The following is a 16,176-nucleotide window of genomic DNA, read 5'->3' on the forward strand; positions in this document are numbered from 1 at the left end:
CTACCATAAGTTCACCACCACCACCTTTGATTGATTCAATGAAACATATTCTAATCAATGAACTCCAAGCCGCTTCTTTTGATAAGCTGAAAACCCTGCTGGAAAAATGGGGTAGCCATTACAACATTGTCAACAAAATCCTCGCCCAAAGCATAACTACCGGCATCTTTCAGCATGAATTCGACTGCAGACTGCTCGATGCTTATGCAAAACTCAACAAATTAGTTGAAGCCCGGAAAGTGTTCGACCTAATGCCAAGCCCAGATGTTAGCTCATGGACCTCTCTTCAGAATCTTTATCTCAAATGTAAACAACCCATGAAAACTTTAGTGTTATTTTCCGAGTTGTTGTTGTCTGATTTCGTTCAACCCGATTCTCATTCCGTAGTTGCTGCTCTTTCCGCGTGCGCACGCCGCAAGGACCTAAGAAATGGAAGTATAATCCACGGCATGACGTACAAGTATCTTCAGAAACCCAGGCCTAGTGTGCACAACGCCTTGATAGATATGTACGGGAAAAACGGAAGAGTTCACTTAGCTCAACGTGTGTTTGGTAGCATCAATTTTAAGGATGTTGCCATTTGGACTAGCTTAATCAATGGATACCTTTTGAATGGCGATGTGGAATCTGCTAAGGCAGTGTTCGATGATATGCCCCAAAGAAATGTGGTTTCTTGGACTACAATGATAGTGGGGTATGTGCGCAAGAAGAATCCAATCGAGGCATTGGAGTTGTTCACAAGGATGAGACATGCAGATTCTGGAGAAGATTGTACCCCCACGACAGTAACTGTTGTTGCCGTGCTTTCTGCTTGTGCAGATATTGGGGCACTGAATTTAGGAAGTTCAATTCACGGGTACATTATCAAACGCATAGGGTTCGGGTTGGATATTACTGTGAATAATGGGTTGATTGATATGTACGGGAAAAGTGGAAATCTTGATTCTGCTCTGAAGTTATTTGATAGCATGAGGAGAAAGGATTTATTTTCATGGACTACAATGATTTCTGGTTTGGCAATAAACGGCAGAGGTAAATATGCCCTTATGGTTTTCAATTCAATGGTGGCATCTGGGTCAGTTCCAAATGAAGTTACTTTTTTATCGGTTTTATTAGCTTGCACCCATGCAGGATTAGTTACCGAGGGAGAGAAATTATTTGAAAATTTTGTAAATAGGTACCATATGAAGCCCAAGATCGAGCATTTTGGGTGTATGGTGGATCTTTTTGTTCGAGCGGGATGTTTGGAAAAAGCGTTACTGTTGATTGAGAGGATGCCAATGAAGCCTGATGCTATTATATGGAGATCACTTCTTGGTGCTTGTTTGGAACATGGAGATTTGGGATTGGCTGAAGTGGCGGGGAAGAAAGTACTTGAACTAGAACCAGATGATGATGCTGTGTATATACTTCTTTGGAGTATCTATCGCTCGAAAAATAGGTGGGGGGAAGCATTAAAGGCAATGAAAATGATGAGAGACCAAAGAATCAAGAAAACACCTGGTTGCAGTTGGATTGAAGTGAATGGCGTTGTTCATGAATTCGTTGCTGAATCTTCCCGACACTATGTCAGAGATAGCATAGTCATCGTTCTGGATGGAGTGATTGAACATTCAAAATTAGATACTGGCCTGTTTCTCTTGGAATAAACATCATCAGACTACATAAAGAAATCAAGAAACTCCAAGGAGTGAAAAATCTTTGGTTAGCAACATATTTCATCGCCATGTATATGTATTGAGTATCATGATTGCTAAAATGAGTCACAATGCAGATGCTAAGCTAATTGGTAGATCATTTCTCTGTTTCTGTACCGAAGCATGCAGATACTACCTCTTTGGATTTTGCATCAAATGGTCCAAATTAGGCAGTGAAGTTCGTGCCAAAAGACAGAACCAATGTTATCTGACTTCGATTCGAGTCTTCTCCTTTGGAAAACATAGATAGGATGGCCCATAAAAAAAGGTAAGTAAAGTATACGCGGCTTATAAATCATGTACTTAATCTATTTTGCGCACCCACCTATCTCTATCTTTGTCAATTTTCTCATATCTATTTAACAGAATGCTGACTGTACATTATCCTGTCCATATGAGATGCTGCATTCTCCACGAAAATGGCCTAACTTTTTTCTCATTGTGTATAAAGTCTTGTAGTGTTGTTTCTTTGTTGAGAAAAGTAATGCTGTAATAGTATTGCCATTGTTTTCCAGTTGATTATTTAGGTGAGTCAGTAGTACACATTCCCCTTTGCATCTTGAGACTGAAATCTGTATTTCCCTTGGATGTTCTAATGCTATATATCATTTGACTTTTTTCTCCATCCGATCACAAGTTAGATATTGGGTCTTACAAACTGTTTCCTGATTTCTGCACTCATGAATCGTAACGTTTAGCTTATATCGGCACTTAATGAATTCTAGAACAAATCGACCAAATCTCTTGTTTATTTTCTTAGCTGGACCAAAAGTCTAAAACAATTTAAACATAACTTGTAATGATCCGTGATTTAGGGACGCCCTATCTATCGTTTTTTACTTAATTATATATTAGGTGTCCATGTAAAGATGGAGCTAGTCATCATGTATCCTGTTATCTTATCCTCTTCTTCAGAATGCCAGCTCCTCAATGCACATTTTCATATGATTGCTGTCAATGCACATTTTCGGTACGGAATAGAAAATTGATATTTGATAGAGTTCCTTTTCTCAACTTTGACCATTGAATGAATTTGTGTAGTTTTATCACATGTGGACGCGTTGACTTTATGTGAGCATCTAACATTGACTTTGCTACCCTTTGCAGTCGATTTTGACCGGGGAATAGAGTGGGATTTGGTCAACAGATTGGCTGTAATGTAGTGTACGTGCAGCCACATCTTTCTTAATTTCTTTAACTCCACATGCCAACTCGGGGCTTTATATATATATATATAAGACAGACCACATTATCTAATTGCATGTAATAACTAACAATGAAGACAACAGCCACTCATCTCTCACTCTGTTTCATCCTCTTCTCCATTCACACCATTCCTCTACTCTCTTCAGCTGCAGAAGCACCCCCTCCGGTGCTCGACATTGCCGGAAAAGAGCTCCGGGCCGGAGTCAACTACTACATACTGCCGGTCATACGTGGACGAGGTGGCGGCCTCTCATTGGCCAGCACAGGCAACAACACTTGCCCACTCAGCGTCGTCCAAGAACAATCGGAACTCAAAAAGGGGCTCCCGTTGACTTTTCACCCCGTTGACCCCAAGAAAGGCGTGGTCCGTTTATCGACCGATCACAACATCAAGTTTTCCGCTTCCACGATATGCGTACAGTCAACAGTGTGGAGGCTCGATAATGATGAGTCGACGGGAAAGTATTTTGTAAATACGGGAGGAGTGGAAGGGAATCCAGGAAGTGGAAGTATAAGCAACTGGTTCAAGATCGAAGCGTATGGAAGTAGTGATTACAAGCTTTTGTTTTGCCCGACTGTTTGCAATTTCTGCAAAGTAATATGCAGAGATGTGGGGATTGTGGTGCAAGATGGGAAGAGGCGTTTGGGGCTCACGCTCACCGATGATGTCACCCCATTTCCGATTATGTTTAAGAAAGCTTGAAACCTTTGGTTTACGTACTTAGCTTTGTGACAATAATAATAATTAATAAATATGCAATAAACCTTTTTCAATTGTCAAGAGTGCTTTGTTGTATATGTTTTTTCTTTTTCTTGAAGAATCAATAAACCTTTTTTTTTTCTTTTTGAAACCAAAGATTTGATTATTTAAATAAATTTTGTAATTATTGTATTAATAAGATGGAGAGGAATTAGGAGGAACCAGCTAACACATAATATAATGAATGGGGCAGTCAGTGTCTACATAATATTCAATATCGGTCTCATGAACCATCTCCACAAATCGAAACGAGCGGAACTTTAGCTCATTAGCAGCGACTGAGCTGAAGTTTGGAGACCCGGAGTCTCGTATTAGTTGTTTATAAGCTCGCTCATTAACTGACTTATATAAGTTAAAAATATAATAATTGATTTTATGAGTAAACATGCTTAAAAAATAGCACTAGTACTGTATCTTCCTTTGGTAGTTTATAGATATTGTTTTGGAGGAGATTTGATTATTAATAAAAAAAAAAGGTTTAATTATGTAATGAATAGGTATTATTAGTGGTGGGTACTATGTAACATATATAATGGAGGTGTCCAGTCCAGTCCAGTCCAGTCCAGTCCAGTCCAGCAGTTGAAGATAGATAATTTGAAAGTAGCCCTGGAGTGGAGTGGTGGTGATTGATGTCCCATTGGCATTGTTATCTATCATGTTAGGCAAGTAGTGGCCAATAAACACCCACACATCATACATACATATGTCAGTCAAAGTTGACTTTATAACTAATTAATTATATTATACTACATCATCATCATCATCATCATTTTCTTGTTGAATTGTTCAGTGTTCACACATACATCCTCCATTCCATTCCATTCTATTTTATCATTTTCCCTTTTTGGTTTCTGGAAACATCTTCCCTTGTATTCTGAATAATCACATGAAATGAAAATGAAAGACAAAAAAGCAATAATCCCTCTTATTTTCCTTTTTATGCTGCTGCTGCTGCTGCTGCTCTCATTATTATTATTATCTTCTTTCTCATCTCTTCCACCAGATTCCACATTTTCATTCCCTTCTTCTTCAAGTAAGCTATCGAGATCTCCTATCTACATCCATTCTCATATATTACACACACACACACACACACACACACACACACACATGTATGTATCATATATGTTTATTTGCAGGGAGAAGCGGCCTGATGAAGAAGAAGAAGTCAATCAGTGATGTTGATGAAAAGATATGGATGCAGCATCATGATTTCCAGGTGAATAAAAGTTCTATTTAAATAATATATGGATAAATTATTGAAATAAATAAAAGTTTTCTTTATTTATAATGGATTGATTGATGTGCAGAAGAAGAAAGAAAGAAAGGATATAGAAGAAATAGCAGACTACACAGGGACTGGTGCTAATAATCACCACGACCCTGGTTCCCCACCCGGTACTACTACCTGATTCCAAATCCCATCCCATCCTCTTTACTTATGGGTCGGGTCGGGTCGGGTTTAATTTGCTTGCTCTTCAATTATTTATTTTCTGCTCACTCACTCACTCGATTCAGCGCAGCCACATACATATTTATTCACCTCATTACTTAATTACTTGCTTCATTACTTTATTCTCTATACTTTTATTATCGGTTTCTTGCTCATCGTTCATATATCATACTTACTTGTTCTATCCTCTACGTCTTAACTTCGACTTTGAAATTTTTAATTCCTTTTTTATTCTTTCATTTCCACATGAGAAAGGAAGCTAAACATTTTTTTGATTCTGATGTATTACATAACAGGCTATCTATCTCTCATTCAATATACAAACAAAACAAATCTTTTTCTTATATACATATCATCTGCTTTCCACACCAACATCAATATTATTATGTCTCAATAAACACCTATCTATTTCAACCAATGTACCATCCAAAAACAAAAAAACCTTATCCAACCTAACCAAAAAAATAAAAAATTACTGAAAACAAATAATCTAATATTTGTAACAAACACCTCATCATCAAACTGTCACAACAAAAAAAAAAAAAGACAAACAGAGCTTTGTACAAAATTAAGTTGATTGTTTAGAAATGGAAATGGCCCTTTGGAGATTGAAAAAAGCCTTTTCGTATCTGAGAAAACCCATAAACCAAAACTCAAACTTGTCTTGAGTAACTATCTCAATGTATTTCTGTGCTGGATTGTTCACATTCTCACTCTCATTTGCTTCTTCTATCTTCTTCACCGGTATCGACACCTGCACCACCCACTCTCATCCATCAACACACAAATTTCAACTATATTATTACAAATGAATAATATAATTGTGTAGTAATTACCTTGTAAAGTATCCTCATAAGGGCACCAGATGAGGAGTTGACTGTAATGGATCTCTCACTGCAAAAAGCAATCTTTTCGGTTGAGATGAATAGAATCCCAGCTATTGGACCTGCTGTTGTTGACAGATAGCATTGGGATGCCTTTAGCAGTTTTTCACCATCACAAACACCAAATATCTCCCTAAATATGTTTTCTCTCCCTCCTTTCTTTATTATTTTCGCCCCCACAATCAGCTTCCCCTTCACCGTTTCCGATAAATTAGGCCCCATTTTCACTGCAACCAAATCCCAATCCCTATCATTCTTTGTTTTGTAACAACTCATCACATATCATAAATCTTGATTGCATATGCATACATACCGTGTTCGCGTATTCGATAAGCAAAACTGCCTCCGTTTCTTTCGAGTTTCTTCTTGTGACGATGATTCTTGCCACCTCTTTCCCCATTTTCTGCACACCAACAAAAAAAAAAAAAAAAAAAAATCAGAAACAATTTTTATTATCTTCTTTGAAACTGGCCAATAATAATAAAAAGAAATGGTGAGTTTGTTTTGGGAATATATATTACCGGTGAAGGCAGTGGAATGATCTGAGGAAGAGGGGCTTTGGGACAAGGAAGATGACGACGACCTGTCCGAGGTTGCTTCTAACGGGCTTGTCGGAAAATGATCTTCAAACTGATTTTTCTCCATTTATGTAATTTTCAATATAGTTGAGCTCAACAAAGAAGAAGAAGAAGAAGAAACAAGATGGAGGAGAAAGTCTTTGAAATATAGTTAGAATTGATGAATCATGAATGAATGAGAGAGATTATTGCCATCCTGTCATGGTCGGCCGTGGCCCCCACATTCAGATGGAACATCCAAATAAAAACCCAACCTTTTTTTTTTTTTTTTTTTTTTTTTTTTTATTACATTACTTCTTTTCTTTGGGATGCTTATAAAAATTAAGTATCTGTTGGCAATTGATCAAGTCATAGTATTTATTTCTGGGAAATTTCCTTGGTCAAATTAGGTTTGCGTGTATTACTTACTATTAGGGGCCCTCCCCCCCATCATCATTAAATTATTCAAAGACTTATACACAACAATTAATTACTAGTACAAAGAAATTAGTAGGCAACTACAATTAACATACACTGGATTTTATGGTTTATATTATATAATCCATCCACAAATTGATGACCCACTTTGGATTTATCTTTAAACTCCTTCTCTAATTAACAGAGATTCTACCCACTTTTTCTTTGATTAAATTAGTTAATTCACCTTTTTTTCCGCATAGATTCACATCCTGAAAGTGACAATATATACTATATAATAATAATGCTGCAACACTTTCACTCAAATTGTTACTTATTAACAACTTAAACTGTCTGTCTATTCTTTTTTGTAATTCTCAAGATTTGAATCTTTGAGCTGGCTTATTTTGTGTACCTATCTGTTATTCCATTTCTTTTCTATGATTGGGCAATTATTTTAGTACAAAATCCACGTTTTCATCCTATTTAATAATATCAACTCTCTATTTATATAATTAATTATGCACTTGGTCAGAATTTGTTTATTCCCACCAACTGCGTGAGAACTTTCTCTGCTGGAAACAAAATCAAGTGCCAAATCAGACCCCCAAAAAAAAAGATAGAGAGACAAATTAATTTGCATCAGACAATAATTAATTAAAGGAAATCTACTGTTGCATCACAGTGAATTAAGCTACCAAAATCGACGTCATTAAGAAACGAGCCTCCATCCTGCCCTTCCAACATAATTCGTTCAGATAAATTGTTCGATAAGATAAATTGCTACACAATGACTGACAAGAGATTTACCTATTTCGCAATAACTTGTTTGTGAGCTTTATACGAAAGAATCACATTCCATATTAACGCAATTGAATTTGCAGCAAGTACCTGTCAAACAGACGATGCATATGAATTTTCCGTTAGATTCTCCTCTTGCACCGTCACCATAATCATGAATTCTAAACCATTTTATTAGCCTACAAATTAACCAAACCTGAAATTGTTGAGGTACAAATCGGAAATTGAGGAACTGGAAAGGTATCCAGAGCTGCCAATTTGCAAGAACCGACGAGAACCACTCCTACAAACAAAGGTTAAGACATTACTTTTTTAAAATTTTCTGGAGTATAAACAATTGTGTATGCTTTAGTAAAAAAATAAAAAAATAAGGAATAATATGTAACAGCACCTGTTTTAGCTTTGGGATCACATCCGACGGCCTTCCCTCAAGTGTCACTAATGTAGATAGGAACACTCCAATAAAAATGGGAGAAAAAAGAAACTGCATATATTAGAAAGATTGGAAGTTAATTGAGGTTTACTTACGGTGTAGAGACAGTAGAAAAAATATATTATATAAATATCACCTGATCAAGCACAAGCCGAAAGGCAGCACCGGAAGCTCCGGGTGCAGCAATCAGTTTACTCAAATATAGATACCTAAATATGTAATATTACAAGTTAATTCATGTCTGAAACATGATAACACATCAAGTTTGTGTGGACCTCGATAAAGATAATAAGCTGTATAGGCATCACAAAAACAAGAACAGAAAAAAACATAGATGATTTTTATTTTGGTAAGCAATAGTGAGAAAGCTCCTACTATATCAATATTTGATTGGTACAAGAGATAAAATTATCTTGAGACAATTACCAGAAGTGCAACGTGGGACCCACCAAAACGAGCCCCAACAGTGTGAAAATAAATGTCCGCTTCAAGTCTGGAGATGGTACTTTATCAATCACAAGCTGAGGAGCATAGTGCCCAACAAAAAAAGAAGGATATTAGAAAATTGCCGAGGAGCAAGTAATATGTAACGATTAGAGAAGTAAAAAGGGCTGATAGTTTCATAACTGAAAGCCCACTTTTCCAACTAATCACCAACAAAACTTAGTAAGCAGTTATCCGAAAGCCATAGTAATAGTCAGTGTTTATAAGGTGTCATTCAAAGGGAGAAGCTATACTACAAGGTTGCATTTGGTTTGAAGGATTAGGATTTAATTGGCGGGATATTTTTAGGGGATGGATTTCAAATAACAAATTATGATTCGCTGTCGTTGCCAAGTTTCCGACCAACTAAATAGTATACCTGACAAATGACATCACCAACAAAGGTTAGAAGGGCCGAGGTAACAGCCTTTGTCATCACAGGATATTTGGCAAGAAGAGACAGATACCTGCATACAAATATTTGCAAGAATTAATCAATAATTAGCAAGAATTGCATGGATAAAGTATGTTCCACGAGTATGAGTGCACAATCCCATTGATAACCAAGTTTTCGTCCGCCTAATTGGCATGCAGGCTAACTTCTTGTTTATGCCCTAACATCTTCCATTAACTACGGTGCACAAACACTTGAGAAACATCATAAGAGCAACTCTTTTTAGGAACATCAGCATACATTATTGAATTAAAACAATCCTATTCAACAGTCCTAGCACCAAGAAACCACCTTAGTCTAATATATATATATACACAATGCATGACAAAGATTGTATTTTTAACATCCACTAAATCAAATTTGGAAGGAAAAAAAATCCCAAGCATAATGCACAAGTAGGCAAATTGTAAAAATTACTTACCATGAAAGCAGTGACCAGTCACTCCCATCATCCTCACCTCCACTGCCGCCACCTCCACCGCCAGAGTTTCCATCGCCGGAACCTCCAGACACACCACCACCTCCGCCGCCACTCGAAACCCGTAAAGAGCGGAGATGCGTAAATTGAGGACGAGCAAAGATTCCAGACCCATTTGCAGTGGACAGAGAAATTCTATTCATATGAATTGAATTGCACAGAAGAATCCTGGTTTGGGCATTGAGATGGCCGGTCGGAGTGCATAGAAGATAGGCCACCACCATGTTGAAATGGATGAACAAGGGTACAATTGTTTGCTGACAATATAATGTGGGGGGATGTTTGAGGTTTTACTCTTTCAGAGGGCTTATCCGTAAATAATTTTTTAAAAAAAAAAAAATTACTTTTTACAACGACCGACCCGATTCGAACTGCTACCCGGTTTGATACTTTTTATTTGCATCACGATCGTCTCTACCGACTACCAGGATCGATAAACTATTAAAACATTTATTATACTAGGTATATGCACGTGCGTTGCACGTGTTTTATTATTTTTCTTGTGTATTTATTAAATTTTTATTTCTCTCGTTATGTTTTATCAAAATAATAGCATAAACGTAAATTAAGCAAATATATTGTGACGTTGATAATTTCTTTTAACTCTAATTTTACTACATATTGAAATGTTTTGTTTTATATTATTTTGTATATATTTATTCATGACTGAACTACCTTTTTCCCTCTTATTCATCTTAACTGTTTTAGTGTTTCCTCATTATCGTAAATTTTTTGGATGCTATTCATCGATATTTTCTTAGTAATTCTCCTTTTTCGATCATCTACCATTTTTACCATCGATCCTTTAGTGCGAAATTAAAATTTAGTAGATATTTATGGATCTAGTGCTCTATAGTATTTTCATTATTTTTTCCATGTAAACATAAATTACGTTAGTAACTTATCCTCTATTTTTATATATTTACACACACAAAATTTTATAAAAGAGCTTTTGAATAAAAAAGGGAATTAAATTTAAAGTTATCTTGATATAATGTAATTTATCTTTTCGGCATCCAACACAAATGTGAGTTACCTTCTTAAAAGAGTACTGAAATTTTAATTGTTATTTCAATTTTATTAATATTGTTTTGACTTCGAACTTGATTTTGACTATTTTTTATCTAATTTTGACAAAATTCAAACCACGAAAATTATAGTCCCTTGAGTTAACTTTCGAATCCGACTTGAATCACCTGAATTGAATGTCGCTTGATTAATTTATTATGCATGTTCAGTTACATTTTGAATTTTTGATAATTCAAATCATTAAAGTTGTAGAAAATGTCCATTAATCGATGCATATATTTGTCACTGGACATCCAATTCCGGTGACTCAATTTGGATTATAAAATTAACTGTTGGGTGGTTATGAAATAATATACTATGGAAAAAGTTCAAGTTCTTAATTATATAAAGTATATAACTATATTCAGTATTAAAACATATGAGTAATTTTTCGCTATTTGTATGTATCTATTAAAAAAATAATTACCATTTTTTTTAATTATTAATCTTGATAGTACGCTAGCAACTTTTGCTTTTATTTTTTAAGTTTTTCTTCTTCAAGAAGCTCTTTTTTTTCAACTGAAAATTGCTTAAGATCATTTAATATAATTTGCATAGATTATTTTAGGTAGGACGATTTTTATTGTTTGATGAAATACAATCTTTACATACCATATATGTATTATTATATTGTCCATTTGGTGTGTCTAAATTTGTTAGAGTCCAAGTTGTTATGCATCAGTGTTAGGCCTTTTTGGATACATTTCATGTTCCAATACATCTTCAGTTCTCCAAAGAAATCGTACATATGAATATAATTGCAATGTTCATGCATTTCCTATTGACTAATATATCCTAAGTAATTAATAGAGTAAATGAATCGATGGATTTTACTTTTCATCATGCTTCTATTATTAATTATTTGATTAACTTATGGACTAAATGCATCAGTTTCATCTTTCTTCAGTTTTATCTTTCCTTTGCATTTGCTTAATTTTTTCAAATAATATAATATAGTGCATGCATTTGTAACTACCAAGTTAGTATTATTAGTTTTATATTAATTATTAATGTTATAAGAAATATTACCCTTAAAAGAGATCTTGACTAAATAAATAAGTTTCTATTGTAATTTTGGACACACAAAAAAGGGAAGAAACATGACCAATTATTCACACTTTTATAGATAGTTAGATTAGATAGATAGATAAACAAAATAAAATTGGACAAGTTTCAATTTGTGACAAGGTAAATAATGATTGATGAGGCCGATAATATTGAATATATGTTACGGCGGTGGCCCAATAGCCCAATTAAGTCCTCCCAATTCAATCTTAAATATTATTATTTATTAAGTGACGTTTAACATAGTTGAACCAACGGTTCATTATGGAAATTACAACAAAGTACATATTTGAACCAACGGTTCATTGATCTTTTAACATAAAAATAAAATGTCATTAAAATTAGGGATGTATATGACTCGAGTTGATTGTATAATTGTTCAAACTTATAATTTGAAATTTTACGAAGTTTTATGAATGTTTGAATTTGATTGATAAACAATCGAGTTGAGATATTTCAATTTAAACATAACAAATATGATTCATTTTTACCATACTAACTTTAAATTTAATACATTAGTGCAATCATAAATTATGGTGATGGACCGACAGTGATGGACTGATGGTAATAATAAATTTGACCAATTAAAAAATAGAGAGATGATAATAGTAATAGTTTATAAATTAATTAAGAAATTTGAGGTAAAAAATGAAAGTCTTTTTTTTTATTATTATAATTAAAAGACGGAAATGTTAAACATCATTTCTTGCATTAGACTTTTCTTTTCTTTTATTTTCTTTTTTTTTTTCATTGGAAATGTTTGAAAATTGTTGGTTGTGTATGTATCGAATATGCAAGTGAATGTGATTGTTGCAATATGTTCTAGACTTTATGTGATGTCAATAATCTAATTTTTCAATGTTTTTGTCTAAGTTCGTCCCCGATTATTCTCCTTCCACGATGATGCATCAAGGATTCTTTCCTCGGTCCAGAAGGGATACAAATACAGTGCATATGTCGGTAGTATGGTGTAAAGTAGCCTCATTTACGTGGATATGTCTCGGTTTCATTATTTGTTGTCTCCTTTTCGTGTTTGATGAAAAACATGATTGCTTGAAGACTGTTGGAGTCGTTGTCACATGGGCCTCATTTTCTCCTTTGGATATTATGTTCAAAAAACTACTTTTAGAGAGAAAATTATGCTTTGGAAGTGGGCTTTTTAACTTAATGGTTTCGAGTTTAACCATGTGGGTGGGGTTATTTCATACCGATTCAATCGAAGACATTCGGAAGGCGATGCTAGTGGAAACGCAGCTTGGTCCATTACTTTCTTGGCCTTCCTCTCCAATGGACAATATTGTTTTATATGAACAATGAGAGTGAGAATGAGATAGAGATTTGGGGATGCGGGGATGCATGTCGAAGCAGATGTTTTTCTTGTCTTGGAAAACTTTTAGTAGTCGTACGTGTAGATCGGTTGCTGAAGAGAGCCGAAAAAGATGCTAACTCCGAGTTGGAAAATGAGAAGACACGAAGAGAGGCGATTGAAAAATGCATTAAGGAGTTAAAATTGAAGTCGAGAAATCTAAGGCAGTGCAAGACCGTGTACATGATGAATCAAACACCAAAAGTGAACAAGGAGATGGCAAGTTGGTGGCAGATACGCATGACTTATCCCTAAATATCTCTTAAAATTTCTTTTGAACTTCTTAGATTTTGGTTGATGTTCGGTTTTAGTTCCGAAATTAGCCGTTACAAGCCATGAACCAATGATAAATTTTGGTTCACCGATTGAAATCTTTGGTTCAGAGCTTGAACCGCTAATTTCGGAACCAAAATATAGTGAGTCATAATCGACAAGAACCAAAATATAGTGAGTCATAATTGGATAATAATTTATGTTGATCTAGTTCAATTATTATTCACTACATTTTGGATAATCATTTCTATATGATATGGTGTGGGCCACGCTTTGAAGGAGACTCCCTTGTTCCGAAAGAGACGAGGATGGATTGTCACCATCTTTTTCAACTTCCTCGCTTCCAACATCACCATATCGGTCGGGTTGGAGCACAAAAAAGACGAAAATGCAATCATCATTATGATGATGGTTGCTTTTGTGTCTTCTCGTGGATGGAAGTATCCAAGTCAATCTTCGATTTCAGAGTCGGTCAATACTTCTTGAGGCTGCCCCTTCAAATGGCCATATATTTTCAACGCAAACACTTCACCGGATTGCAACACGGAGTCGGAGCAATGTTGTTTATCGGAACCATTTGGCAATCCTACCATAAGAAAGCCTTCCAAAAGAGAATCAACCGAATCGAAGAAGTTCTGAGAATCCAACCGAGAAGAAGCTCTCCGAAAAGCAAAGGAAGATGAGAAAGATAATCGCATAAAAGAGTTGGAGGTTGAAAAAGCTAATATGGTCCGACAAGTCTGTGAGAATGAAGTCGTCCAAAATGAGCGAATAAAAAAACAAGATGAATTGATTAATAAACAAGAGGGTGACATTATAAAACTAGAGGAATTGGTGGTGGTAATGAAAGAAGCTATTAAAGGGTTGGTTGAAGCCAAAAAGCTTGGAATTTAACCAATCAAGCATTGAAATTTTTCATGTGATTTCTTGTCCCGACTTGTCCCTGGAATTTATTCTTATAGATTGAACTTTTTGTAAAAAAATGCCGTTTCATCGATTGAAATCTTTGTTCATGGCTTGAAATCGCTAATTTCGAAACCAAAATATAGTGAGTCACAATTGAACTATATTACTAGAAATTACTATCCAATTATGACTCATTATATATCTTGTCAATTATGACTCACTATATTTTGGTTCCGAATTAAATTACCGGTTTCAAGCCATGAACCATGATTTCAATCGGTGAACCAAAATAAATCTTTGGTTCATGGCTTGTGCTATTTCGATAGTGATTTCACTTGTTCAAAATTGCAGTCATTTTCCAACTTGTTCGGTCCTACAAACGTATGCCATTAGGAAAAGTACAATCGAACCAACCGTGATCGCAATTAGAATCAAGGATGCAATTATCTCATTTTGACTGAAAATGAACACTGACATTAGAATTGTATCGAAAGATCCGGAAATTATTATCAAATTATGACTAGATCAATAGAAATGATTATCCAAAAGGTAGTGAGTCATAATTGAACTAGATCAATATAAATTATTATCCAATTATGACTCACTATATTTTGGTTCTTGTCAATTATGACTCACTATATTTTGGTTCTGAAATTAGCGGTTCAAGCCCTGAACCAACGATTTCAATCGGTGAACCAATATATCGTTGGTTCATGACTTGAAACCACTAATTTCGTGAAAAGTACGACCGAAGCGGCCATGATTGCACTTAAAACCAGTGTGGCAATTGTCTCATTGTAGCTGTAAAGAAACATCGTCGTAAGAGCTGCAACCGTAGATCCGGAAATAGTCCCAAACCACAACATCTTGTCTTGGTTTCCGAAGTTTAACTTATTTCCTCCCTTCTGAGATTGTATACGATGATGATCCATCTGCAGCAACATCATTGCTTCAATTAACAATAGACAAGAAAAGCCAAAAATTGATGCAAAACATAAGTTTCTTTCCATCCACCAGTGAAAAGGGATAAGATGAAGTGCATTCTGTAACACCCCACCTTTCCAAAACCCTAGAATCCAAAATTAATATTCCTAACTCGATAATCCTTAGGTGATGTTATTACGTGATATTAATTATGTGAATTACGTGGATCTAATTATGTGGCTTATGTGAATAATTAATTTCTTAATTGGTAGATTACTTTTATATGGTCGAAATTTGATGACTTATGTGAATTATATTTTTAAGATATAGTACTAAAATGTGATTATGTATATACATACGTACATACATATACATGCATGATCATTTTATATGTGTATATACACACACACACACACACACACACATATATATATATATATATATATATATATATATATATATATATATATATATATATATATATATATATTCTTTTATTTCTTTTAATGGGAGACAATTAAAAGGTTGTTACCTTAAAAATCTGAGGTTCCACACCTGTGATGACCATCTCTGTTTGATCAGAAACCATTTGGCTAAAAAACATGCATTCAAATACAGAGAAACATGCTGAACTATTACTCGATGTGCACGAAATTTCAAACCGATTCAATCGAAGACATTTGGAAGGCGATGCCAGTGGAAACGCAGCTTGGTCCATTACTTTCTTGTCCTTCCTCTCCAATGGACAATATTGTTTTATATGAACAATGAGAGTGAGAATGAGATAGAGATTTGGGGATGCGGGGATGCATGTCGAAGCAGATGTTTTTCTTGTCTTGGAAAACTTTTAGTAGTCGTACGTGTAGATCGGTTGCTGAAGAGAGCCGAAAAAGATGCTAACTCCGAGTTGGAAAATGAGAAGACACGAAGAGAGGCGATTGAAAAATGCAT

General features: G+C 35.0%; 5 protein-coding genes across 9 annotated transcripts; 3 read left to right on the top strand and 2 right to left on the bottom strand.

Annotated features, from left to right (window-relative positions):
• Positions 1-38: 38 nt before the first annotated feature.
• LOC105974942 (putative pentatricopeptide repeat-containing protein At3g15930) lies at positions 39-3,524 on the top strand. Its single transcript, XM_088823291.1, has 2 exons — positions 39-306; positions 388-3,524. The coding sequence occupies exons 1-2, from the start codon at positions 39-41 to the stop codon at positions 1,647-1,649; spliced, it is 1,530 nt and encodes a 509-aa protein (XP_088679417.1). The 3' UTR covers positions 1,650-3,524.
• LOC105974984 (kunitz trypsin inhibitor 5) lies at positions 1,915-3,754 on the top strand. Its single transcript, XM_013000147.2, has one exon. The coding sequence runs from the start codon at positions 2,974-2,976 to the stop codon at positions 3,604-3,606; it is 633 nt and encodes a 210-aa protein (XP_012855601.2). The 5' UTR covers positions 1,915-2,973; the 3' UTR covers positions 3,607-3,754.
• Positions 3,755-4,428: 674 nt separating this feature from the next.
• LOC105975053 (hypothetical protein) lies at positions 4,429-5,349 on the top strand. 2 transcript variants are annotated; one of them, XR_016033566.1, is made up of 3 exons: positions 4,429-4,696; positions 4,803-4,882; positions 4,977-5,300. XR_016033566.1 is itself a non-coding variant. In XM_088823294.1 (3 exons), exons 1-3 carry the CDS (start codon positions 4,555-4,557, stop codon positions 5,073-5,075), a joined length of 324 nt encoding a protein of 107 aa, XP_088679420.1. In that variant the 5' UTR covers positions 4,429-4,554; the 3' UTR covers positions 5,076-5,349. The 2 variants fall into 2 exon arrangements, 1 of the variants encoding a protein (XP_088679420.1); XM_088823294.1 differs by having other exon boundaries at positions 4,974-5,349.
• An 85-nt stretch (positions 5,350-5,434) lies between these two features.
• LOC105975051 (GEM-like protein 6) lies at positions 5,435-6,909 on the bottom strand. Its single transcript, XM_013000221.2, has 4 exons — positions 6,522-6,909; positions 6,314-6,403; positions 5,953-6,227; positions 5,435-5,870 (listed from the first exon to the last, which is right to left on the bottom strand). The coding sequence occupies exons 1-4, from the start codon at positions 6,643-6,645 to the stop codon at positions 5,685-5,687; spliced, it is 675 nt and encodes a 224-aa protein (XP_012855675.2). The 5' UTR covers positions 6,646-6,909; the 3' UTR covers positions 5,435-5,684.
• LOC105975050 (protein sym-1) lies at positions 6,314-9,902 on the bottom strand. Of its 4 annotated transcripts, none has more exons than XR_016033565.1 (9): positions 9,567-9,902; positions 9,071-9,158; positions 8,635-8,729; positions 8,345-8,417; positions 8,167-8,259; positions 7,972-8,058; positions 7,785-7,865; positions 6,522-6,630; positions 6,314-6,403 (listed from the first exon to the last, which is right to left on the bottom strand). XR_016033565.1 is itself a non-coding variant. In XM_013000220.2 (9 exons), the coding sequence occupies exons 1-7, from the start codon at positions 9,845-9,847 to the stop codon at positions 7,785-7,787; spliced, it is 798 nt and encodes a 265-aa protein (XP_012855674.2). In that variant the 5' UTR covers positions 9,848-9,902; the 3' UTR covers positions 6,522-6,630; positions 7,673-7,706. The 4 variants fall into 4 exon arrangements, 3 of the variants coding, with proteins under 3 accessions (XP_012855674.2, XP_088679418.1, XP_088679419.1); XM_013000220.2 differs by lacking the exon at positions 6,314-6,403 and adding an exon at positions 7,673-7,706; XM_088823292.1 differs by lacking the exons at positions 6,314-6,403; positions 6,522-6,630 and adding exons at positions 7,487-7,549; positions 7,673-7,706.
• Between the last annotated feature and the right edge of the window lie 6,274 nt (positions 9,903-16,176).

The sequence above is a fragment of the Erythranthe guttata genome, chromosome 9, assembly GCF_056151865.1.
Source record: "Erythranthe guttata isolate IM_541 chromosome 9, IM_541, whole genome shotgun sequence".
Lineage (NCBI taxonomy): Eukaryota > Viridiplantae > Streptophyta > Magnoliopsida > Lamiales > Phrymaceae > Erythranthe > Erythranthe guttata.